This window comes from Colossoma macropomum, unplaced genomic scaffold (genome assembly GCF_904425465.1).
Source record: "Colossoma macropomum unplaced genomic scaffold, Colossoma_macropomum, whole genome shotgun sequence".
NCBI lineage: Eukaryota > Metazoa > Chordata > Actinopteri > Characiformes > Serrasalmidae > Colossoma > Colossoma macropomum.
In genome coordinates, this window is record NW_023494801.1 from 34,574,443 (window position 1) to 34,585,383 (window position 10,941).

The 10,941-nt window shown below is 40.3% G+C and overlaps 1 protein-coding gene across 2 annotated transcripts; it reads right to left on the reverse strand.

The window, feature by feature from the left end:
• Positions 1-441: 441 nt before the first annotated feature.
• LOC118821265 (transmembrane protein 265-like) lies at positions 442-10,380 on the reverse strand. Of its 2 annotated transcripts, none has more exons than XM_036589802.1 (3): positions 9,928-10,380; positions 2,417-2,624; positions 442-989 (listed from the first exon to the last, which is right to left on the reverse strand). In XM_036589802.1, the coding sequence occupies exons 2-3, from the start codon at positions 2,567-2,569 to the stop codon at positions 807-809; spliced, it is 336 nt and encodes a 111-aa protein (XP_036445695.1). In that variant the 5' UTR covers positions 2,570-2,624; positions 9,928-10,380; the 3' UTR covers positions 442-806. The 2 variants fall into 2 exon arrangements, with proteins under 2 accessions (XP_036445695.1, XP_036445696.1); XM_036589803.1 differs by lacking the exon at positions 9,928-10,380 and adding an exon at positions 3,633-3,674.
• Between the last annotated feature and the right edge of the window lie 561 nt (positions 10,381-10,941).

Consider the following 10,941-nt stretch of genomic DNA (forward strand, 5'->3'; position numbering starts at 1 on the left):
ACGACATCCTAATGCTTGGTCATGACTTAGTAAGGTGTAGCCACAAGATAGTCAAGCCTTGACCACAGCTTTATAAGGCATGATCTTGTGGCCACGACTTAACTCGCTCCCACGACTTAACTCAGTTGTGGCCATGCATTAGTTTTATTTATATGGGACGTCACCAGCAGGGCTCTGTAGAGTAAACAGACTGGTTTGGTGTGAAATGGTTCAGATGTCTTTACAGTGGTGGTGATGGGCAATCAGGGGTTGCCATGACTACAACACAAACTATCATAAACAGCATCTCAGTCATCAGGCAGTGAATTCATAACCATTTCATGTAGTAACTTTCTGTGAGGGAGCTTTTAGAGGTGGACGTCTGGTTCCTATCACCACCACTGTGAACAGTTCTGACTCGGTCAGTTTCTCTAGAACGGAGCGTTTCACACCAAACCACTCTGAACGACTCTGTTTACATCTTAACCAGTTAATCATACAGGAGTTTTAAAAACAGTGGAATTCCTCTTTACATGTTAGTGTTGGTTTGTTTTGTTCAGTTTGCAGAAGGTGCTTTAAATCCCTCGTTCACTCTCACTGACTGAACGATAATGGAATTCCTGGCCTTTATTCCAATATAGAATCCGTTTCCTGGACGCTTTAGTATGAGCTGGGCCAGACAGATGGTTGGCTACTATTCTGAGTTTGTTGATGGACGTGTCCACTTATAGTTCATAGTCCAGAAATCTGGAACCCGTGTCCATAGCAACAAGTCACGTCTCCCTTGGTTTTCCAGGCTCACTGCTCAGTGTTTCTGTGGTTTTCTCTCAGTTTATTAAGGTCAGGAGGTACGACACCAGTCCCGTCAGCAGAGGGATGAGAATCAGCAGGGCCACCCAGGCCACAATGGCGAATATCCCATAATTCCGAGCTTTCTTAGAGTACTCCTTGCCTTTCTTTGCTCTGTCTGCTTCTGGTATGTTAAGCTTTCCCTTGTTCATCGCCCGAGTCTGGTGGGAATTGGGAGACACATTAGGACATATAGGGACACAGACAGGTGAACTGCATGATGGAATTAAGCTATTAACATCCTAAAATCCTTTATGACCCTCAGAACTGCTCAGCTGCCCCTCGTGTATCAATAAGAACAGTGACTAAAGTGACGTCTGCATTTAGTAAACAGGGCTGGTCACATTCAGTGTGCGTGATGTTCGTGCATTAGCGCCATATATCAGCAAGAACAGTCCATCCACAACCACATACAGGGGGATATTATAGCAGGGCAGCACCTCATTATAGAGACGAATGACCGTCTGAGAGGTCAGTGGTGTAAAAACCATCAGCACTGGTCTCCGAGATGTGGAAAGCAGTGATCTGGTCAGATGAGTCCTCCTTCACCATGTTCCCCTCAAGTGGGAGAGTGCATGTGCAACTTACTATCTCATAATAATGATCCCAGAATAATTACTCACTTTCTTAAAATGTACTAACTCTTTAACATAGTATCCTCAAATCTTGAGAACATAAGTGCATTATATAAGTATATATCTCGAGTATATATTTTGAGATAAGTAGACATTTCGAGATATTAAAGTAAGACTTTGAGGTCAATGTTTCAAGACAATAAGTCATTATATTGAGAAAAGTTAGTATTTCAAGAAAGGGATTATTTCAAGCGACTAAATTAACATATTGAGAAAATAAGTAATTATGTAGAGATATTAAGTCAATATTTCGAGAAAATAAGTAATTAGAGGTATTAAGTCAGTATTTCAAGAAAATAGGACATTATTTTGAGACATTAAGTCAATATTTCAATAAAAGGTCATTATTTAGAGAAACTAATCAGTCTTTCAAGAAAGTGATTATTTCAAGATACTAAATCGATATTTTGAGACAATAAGTCATTATTTAGACATATAAGTCAATATTTCAAGAATATAGGTCATTATTTTGATATATTAAGCCAATAATTCAAGAAAATGGGTCATTATTTAGACATATTAAGTCATTATTTCAAGAAAATAGATCATTATTTTGAGATATTGTCAATATTCCAAAAAATACATTAGAGTTTAGAGATACTAATCAGTATTTCAAGAAAGTGATTATTTCAAGACACAATCAATATTTTGAGAAAACAAATTCTTTTGAGTTACTAAGTCAATATTGGGAGAACATCATTACTTACAGATATGAAGTTAATATTTCACGAAAGGTCATTATTTTGAGATACCAAGTCAGTACTTTGAGGACGTCTGGAGGACGGCTTACACAAAATGTGCATAAACAGTGTCCAGCTGTCCACCACTGAGGTGAGGGGGTTTCTAATAAAGCGGCCGGGAGAGTATTAGAAGTTGTAGATTGGTGTACAAGATCATGAGAATGTTTATTTATATATGGAGGATGTATGTATGTATATATGGAGCGTGATTACCTTGACAGAGTAAATCAGGGACATGATGCCGAGGCAGGAAAGGCCGCAGATGATGCTGCCGATGGCCAGTTTCCTGTAGTCTCTGTGCTGACCGCCAGAGGAAGCCATGAGGCCGCATTCCACATCCTGTGAGTGATTTAGTTTTGTACTCATTTCGCCCGGCGGAGAGGAGTTGGGCAGGTTGGCTCACGCAGCGACTGAGATGCTTCTGCAGAGACAGAAGAAACCACAATGACATCACAGCACAGTCTGCATTTAGAGACGTGATGAGCGTCATCGATAAGCTGCACTGTGACACAATCATGGAAACATTGAGCAACTACCCTCAAACCTTCCCAACTTAACTTCCCAAAATGAAGAAATAGTTTCACATTTACACAGTCACACCCCCACCTCTTAAACCAATGCAGGCAATCAGGACAGTCAGTCAAGGCATGTTTGCTTCTTTAGCTTTAGCACTGGAGCTATAAGGCTAATGTAGCTAACAACCCTGCTGAAAAACACATAAAAGCCATTGTTTCTGTCGGTTTCTTGAGTTTTGTAATGTGTTTTGGCCTTTTAAATGGGTTGGTAACACAATGTAAACAGTCTAATGGTCATTTTTTAGCACTGTGCTAACATAAAAATGGTCAAATGTGTGTTACATGGCCAAAAACATTAGCAGCCATCTTGAAGTCTGGATTTACTCTCAAACTATCCCAATTTATGAAGAGAAGAATAGTTTCCCTCCCCACCCAAACCAATGCAGACAGTGAGTGAAGACATATTTGGTGTCTGAAAGTTTGCCTCTTTAGCTTTAGCACTCGAGCTACAAGGCTAATGTTGCTAACAGCCCTGCTGAAAAAAAAACAATAGAAACCATTAAGTGTTCGGTTCCTGATAGTTTTGTAATGTGTTTTGGCTTTTTTAACAGGTTGGTATCACAATGTAAATAGTCTAATGGTCATTTTTTAGCACTATGCTAACATAAAAATTGTCAAAAATATGTTACATAGCTAAAAACAGTAGCAGTCGTCTTCAAGTCTGAATTTTGTCTGTATTTCAGTCCATGTTCATAGATAACCAGATGTCAGAAACCACATAATTAAGTCTATTAGAGATGTTACAGATCACAGTCTTTTAAAACATTTTGGATCAGCTGTTTTGCTACCTGGCTGACTTACATGCTCTAAAAACTACAAGTTAGCCACCAGTCTCAAGCTGTTTAGCCTCTTACCTTTAAACACTGTGTTTACTGCATGCAGTGCTTCAGTTCCAGCTTTCAGACTGAAGGCGTTTTTATAAGAAGTAGTTCCTTATTTGAAGCCGTCAGTGCCTGCAGCTAATAACGTGACCAAACAGCCAGATTATGTGGTTTCTGACGCTGTACGACACTGTAATCTACAAAGATGGACTAAAGTAGACAAAATTCAAAGTAAATGATGAGCGCTACTGTTTTAACTATGCTAATGTACTTCAGTCCATGTTTATGGATAACAGTGAGTTTATCAGAAATGCTGAACAACTCTGAACAACAGACTTAGCCATGTTATTTGAGAGGCTACACATTTCCACTAGCCTCATGCTAGCTGCCTGATAGCAAGAGTGTAGTGGACCACTGTTGGCCTGCTGATGGCAAAGCTGACGGTTCGCTAGCATTTTGCTCAGCGTTTTCCAGGCGGCCCACCGGTGTTATGGACAAAATTTCACTTATCAGCGTTTATTTTCCACTCACAGTCCACCAACGTTTTCCTTCCCTCCTTCCTTGTTTAGTTATACTTTGTAAATTAGTTTATTAAATAATTTTAATCTAGCACAGTGTCAACAACATTTTCTATAAAACCATTTTATATCAGGCCGAGTCATGAATTTTTTCTCTCAGTTGTTTGTAATATTTTTGTCTTAGCCTTTTATTTTAGAAAATACTCTACGTTGATTTAAAATCTGTTTGGCGAGATTAAAAATAGGTAGAGCTTGTATGCAGGACAGTAATCTGGGTGGTCCGAGGGTGGTCCGGCAGTGGCAAACAGTCAGTGGAGTGCCGACCTTATCAAGAAAGCGGACCGATATATGCTCGCTAGCTGGGCTGCTAGGGGCAATATGGTCATATATGAGGTTTGATATGTCAGAACAGACAAAAAACTGAACAGTTTTGGGCAATGAAGTGTGCAATGATAGGCCTGCTGTTAGCACAGTGCTAATTTCTAAGCTTTCCATTATTTGTTAGCTATTCTAGCCTTGTAGCTACACTGTGAACAGGCCTTTCACAATTATTACATAAACGCCTGTTCACAATCTTTTACGATTATCACTATTATTTATGTTTTCTTCACAATCATATTGTGACACAACAGTCACAATGTGAATTAGGAATGAAGTCTTTTAACTGGGTGCTCTGTGCTGGTACTCTGAGTGATGTTCCTTGTTAGCTAATGCTAATATTGTTAGCATCTACTCTTGGCATGTTAGCATGTTTTCACACTCAGAAGAGAATCAGAGGCTTTGCTTGACTCCACACATGATCCTGTGTAACTGTAATCATTTAATTGTGCACATTTGCACAACAGTGCATATATAATTTCATGTTAGTACCAGAGAACTTATATAGAGGAGGATTACACTCTGTAATCTCCTCCGGGTTTCTCAAACAGGGGGCGCTCCCAAGTGAGTCCAAAATGAATGGGTTGATATGGAGCGTTTGAGCAAAATTATAGTTTATAAATGCTGAAACATTTTTAATATAAAAGAATTCATTCATGACGTCAGTGAGTGCGAACAGCCAATCAGCGCTCAGTAGCAGTAATGTTATCGTCCTGCTGCCCAAAACCCATTTACTGTAGATAAAAGGAAACATACAGGTGAGTTTTCTTTGCTTTTTTAGTGAAATACAAATTTCTACTTTCTAACATTAAAGGAAAGTTCTGGTTCAGTGATTAGAAACTATTTTAACTTTTTCGTTTTTAGCCGTTGAGCTCCATTTACCTCCATTCATTGAGGACTCGCTCGCGGGCGCCCTCTGCTGTTATGCAGTCCTGTTTTTGATACAGCGGTGGAAATAGGAAGTGGCCAGACTCCTCATAAACCAGCTCTTTTATTACAACCATAGACGTTATAAAGGAGGAGACGGTCACTGGTGGAAATACGAAATGGGAACGCTTGTAACGTCCTGCCCCTCAAAGAAAAAGAGTCAACTTGCTTGCTGGTTAAGCTGTGAGCGGGAAAAGCCCCCTCGTGGTGGAGATCTGCGCAAGTGCAGTAGCCAGAAAAACCCAAAAAACACGTTTTTAAGGGTTACTGAGCCAAACGCTACAAACTGATTATGAGGTTGTTGTCAGATTTTATCTGTGATTTAAAATGTATTTTTGAAACAGTAATTTGACCTTCAGAGAACTTTGGTGCACCGTAATATCAGCTACAAAGTAGACCTAGCTAAGACGCGAGGTAGCTAATCAGCCAAATTTGGCCACTTCACTTTAGGCTTGTACTTTAATATTTAGTAGTCAGATCAAGTCAAAGTTTATTTATATACTGATCTTTACAACAGGCAGTTTTGCAAAGCAGCTTTACAGAAAAGCCCAGGTCTGAGTCCCCATGAGCGTCGCCAGTGGCAACAGTGGCAAGGAAAACTCCCTAAGAGTAAGAGGAAGAAACCTTGAGAGGACCCAAGACTCCAAAGGAGAACCCATCCTCCTTTTGTTGCATGCAGTGAACAAAAAAGACAATGCAATTGTTAATCACACGTCATTTGATTATTGGCAAAAATCTCACGATCGTGAGAGGCCTAAGTGCAAAACTAAAGACGGAAACTTGTCTTGGTTATTTGACTATATTTTGAAATTAAAACTATTGGCCAAACTATTCCTTTAATTTTGTGTAAGATATGCTTTACTGTGAGATTCTTAAAGATATAGAATGTCAGTATTGTGATAAATCCAGGGACTGTTAAATGTCAAACTCATACTTTCAGAATTTGGGATCTTACAGTGCAGTTTTTAATATAGAACCTAATTTTTTTAAACAAATAAAATAGATAGAAATGACATTTTATAGAGAACCTATTTATTATTAGGATTAAGTGACCCCTATTAGTCCCACAATGGGGAAATTTCACCTCCACTTTTAACCCATCCGTGCAGTGGAACACCACATACACACTAGTGAACATGCACTAGGGGGCAGTGAGCACACTTGCCCTGGAGTGGTGGGCAGCCCTATCCACGGCGCCCGGGGAGCAGTTGGGGGTTAGGTGCCTTGCTCAAGGGCACTTCAGTCATGTACTGTCAGCTCAGGGGATTGAGCCAGTGGCCTTCCAGTCACAAGGCTGGTTCACTAACCTCCAGCCCATTACTGCCCCCTTAGGCTGAGTACAACATTTTCAATCCTAAAGGGCCCATATTTTGGAAAACCACCACCTTTTCTCACGTTTTTTGATATAAAAGTAGTTTAATGTGATACTTAAACATTGATAAAGTTCACTCTTCTGTCATTAAAGTCCATATATGTGAAAACTAAGCTGCTTTGAATTCAATGTTTTTGCGATGTCAGATGTATGTACATGTAACTACCTATTCAGCCTAGAGTGGTTTAGCTCCGCCCACTCATTCTGAAGTTATAAGGAGTGCTTCAGCCTGGACGGCTTTCTGAATACAGGGAAAGCCAATCAGAACAGAGCTCATTTACATATATCAGTCTTAAAGGCACAGTAACAAAAGCAGCCTGTTTAATTCTATGGGACAGAGATGCTGGAAAATGGCCACGTAAAATGAATTATGGCAGTTTTTGGTGCATACGTGAACCTAAAGATAGAGAGAAATAAATAATTAAATAACTAAAATGCAGGATATAGTCCCTCTAACCAAACTGAAAGCTTTTCAGTGGCTTATCTGTTGAATTAAACCACTGAAGCAGTTTTGGGGAGCAAATCAGTGTCAGATTTTGTTTTGAACAGTAAAGAATAACTGTGGTTGATGAACAGTTAGTTTTGTTTTTGTCTCCAGGTGCTATTGTGATGACATGCGGAGGATGTTCTTTTACAGCGTGCCAGGGATTTTCCTGAGAATTAAGCTGCTCTCGGGCTGAGTGACTCTCTGTATTGTGGCAGAAAAAGCCTGATGGACTGGAAGAACCACAGAGAGTCACGGTTTGGTGGAGTGCCTGGCATCAGAGGTATGAAACTGAGGGCTGATACAAAAGGGTCCGATTACAGCTCACATGAACACACATTCAACACCTCTCTCTCTCTCTCTCTCTCTCTCTCTCTCTCTCTCTCTAATCCTAGCTTTCTTTATCTGCTTCTCTCTGTCGTTCTGTTATGTATAGAACATACACCGACTGGCCACCTCCTCTGTCCATTTTATCAGCTCCACTGACCATATAGGAGCACTTTGTAGTTCTACAGTTACAGACTGTAGTCCATCTGTTTCTCTGCATACTCTGTTACCCTGTTCTTCAGTGGTCAGGTACTATTTGGGTGGTGGGTCATTCTCAGCAGTGCAGTAACACTGACGTGGTGGTGGTGTGTTAGTGTGTGTTGCGCTGGTCTGAGTGGATCAGACACAGCAGTGCTGCTGGAGTTTTTAAACACCTCAGTGTCGCTGCTGGACTGAGAACAGTCCACCAACCAAAAATATCCAGCCAACAGCGTCCTGTGACCACTGATGAAGGACTAGAGGATGACCAACATAAACTGTGCAGCAGCAGATGAGCTATCGTCTCTGACTTTACATCTACAAGGTGGACTGACAAGGTAGGAGTGTCTAATAGAGTGGACAGTGAGTGGACACAGTGTTTAAAAACTCCAGCAGCACTGCTGTGTCTGATCAACTCGTACCAGCACAACACACACTAACACACCACCACCATATCAGTGTTACTGCAGTGCTGAGAATGATCCACCACCCAAATAGTACCTGCTCTGTGAGGGTCCATGGGGGTCCTGACCACTGAAGAACGGGCTAACAAAGTATGCAGAGAAACAGATGGACTACAGTCTGTAACTGTAGAACTACAAAGTGCTCCTATATGGTCAGTGGAGCTGATAAAATGGACAGTGAGTGTAAATACAAGAAAGTGGACTCACTAAAGTGGCTGGTCATTTATACAGTAGTGCAGTAAACATAACAAACACTCAATTAGAGTAAAACTAAAAACTTTATCTTATCAGAAATTCATTAAATCAAATTAGATCTGAACAAATAAATCTGTCGCAGTGTTTCCGACAATAAAGGCAGCGAGATGTTTGGCTTGATAGAGTCAAAATACATCTTTAAACCTAGTTTAGCCCTTTTACACAAGAACCGGCCGCACAGCACAGACTGGATGCCGGTGCCCTCTGAGTACCTGCATGTAACAGTCTTCAGATAAGCTTTCTTTGTCTCTACGATCTTATCAGTTTCTGAAGGTGTTTCTACAGGAATAGCCCCAACCTTCACTTACAGCCTGCTTTAGACTCAGTCAGGCCCTCGGGAAGAAAATAATCTGTTTCACTCAATGTTACGGTCATCAGCACGTTGATTATGATAAATATCATCTGTGATGATGATTAAGTTGGTAATTGAGGGGTCAGACAGTTACTGTCAAGAACTTAATAACATTTTTAAGAGCAGAGCTGCGTCAAAAAGTGCAAACTACCAAACTAAACTGTTTTCTAGACTACATAGCACTTTAATTTTCTAACAAAATCTCAGTGATGTACACACGAAATGAAATAACAGCACAGTTAGAATTAAAAGAAGGAAACTCTCCGTTACTCATTTTCCTCTAATACTCCAAGCATAATCAAATATGTTTTTAACTGCATTCAAAATTAGGCTGTTTATTCTGCTTATTATTCAGTTATTTATCTTATAGCTTATTATTCAGTATCTACGATGAATTTTTCAGTATCTACGATGAATTTTTCTATATCTACTATACTGAATGCTAAATAATAAATAGTAGATACTGAAAAATTCATAGTAGATACTGAAAAATTCATAGTAGATACTGAATAATTCATAGTAGATACTGAATAATTCATAGTAGATACTGAATGTTTTGTAGTAGATACTAAATAATTCACAGTAGATACTGAATAATTCGTAGTAGTTACTGAATAATTCACAGTAGAGACTGAATAATTCATAGTAGATACCAAATAATTCAAAGTAGATGCTGAATAATTCACAGTAGTTATTTAATAACGCATAGTAGATACTAATAATAAGCAGTTTGAACAGCTTTATTTTGAATACATTCAAAAATATATTTGATAATGTTTAGAGTACTAGAGGAGAATGAGTGAAGGAGAGTTTTCTCCTTTTGATTGTTACTGTGTTTTTATTTCATTTCGTGTGTAAACCTCTCTGAGATTTTGTCACAAATGAAAATGCTCTAAAAATACAGTTTATCAGAGTGCTGTAGATGTTCGCTGTGCCACTGCAACAGAAACAATCAAGTCTGCCCCTCTGCCCGTCTGCCCGTCTGCCCACCTGCCCGTCTGCCCGTCTGCCCACTGTAACAGAAAGAGTAGCAGATTATATCTCAGCACTTACAGACTCGTCCAGGCTTGAGTAGATCAAAGCTGCTCTAGATTCCTCAGCCTTCAGTCGCCTCCGGTCAGAGGTGATATAACACCCGGTTCAAGATGTTTTTCCTCACCAGCTCTGATAGACCTTGAGCTTCTGTACCTCTTTTTCAGGCTGTATAAAGAAGGTTTATGGTGTAACTGAGTGAAATGAAGCAGAAAATAAATAAATAAGTCCTCGGTTTGATTCCGGTTCCCTTCCCAGCAGTAGGTTTGCGCTGGTTTCTGTGGTAGAAGTGCTGGTAGAAGGTTGTTTCACTTCCTTTCTTCTCTTCTCAGTGTGCAGTGTTGTCGCTGCTAATGTTCAACCTGAGAGTGAAAACACACCTCTGGACCTGCAGCTACAGTAAAGACAGAGCCTTCCTTCTCTCTCTCTCTCTCTCTCTCTCTCTCTCTCTCTCTCTCTCTCTCTGTCTCTCTCTCTCTCTCTCTCTCTCTCTCTCGCCCAGCCCATTCCTACGTCCCTCCCACACCTTCAATTCATGCCCAGGTTCCTCCTTTACTCGCTGCATTCCTGAGAGCTGAGTAGCCCGGCTGAGATTGCTCAGCACAGACGCACAGCTTTCTCTGGAGTTGTTATGTCTAATAAAAACAAAACGTTGTTCAGTGGTTTTCAGTTTCTCAAAGGAATCTGCAGACACACCTCCAAAGTTCAGGTTTAGAAGTTGGTTTATCATTTTCTGAAATAATCCAAACACATTCAGCAATGTTGAGGTCTGGACCCTGGGGTGGTCTGTGTGATGTGATTTATCTGATAGGGATCGTTTTAGCGGCCTTGCAGGCTTTTATTCTTTTTTAGAGTTTTCAGAATCTCTTGTTTTTTTCACTTGTCTCACATCTTCTAATCTCCCACAGTACTGTATGTATTGTGGCGTCCCACCACTGGCCATGCTGCCATAGGAGCGCAAGAGGCGTGGTCATGCAAAGAGACCATGCGGAGAGGCTCTGGGAGGCGCCTCACTCCCGGTAAGAAAAAAGGTGC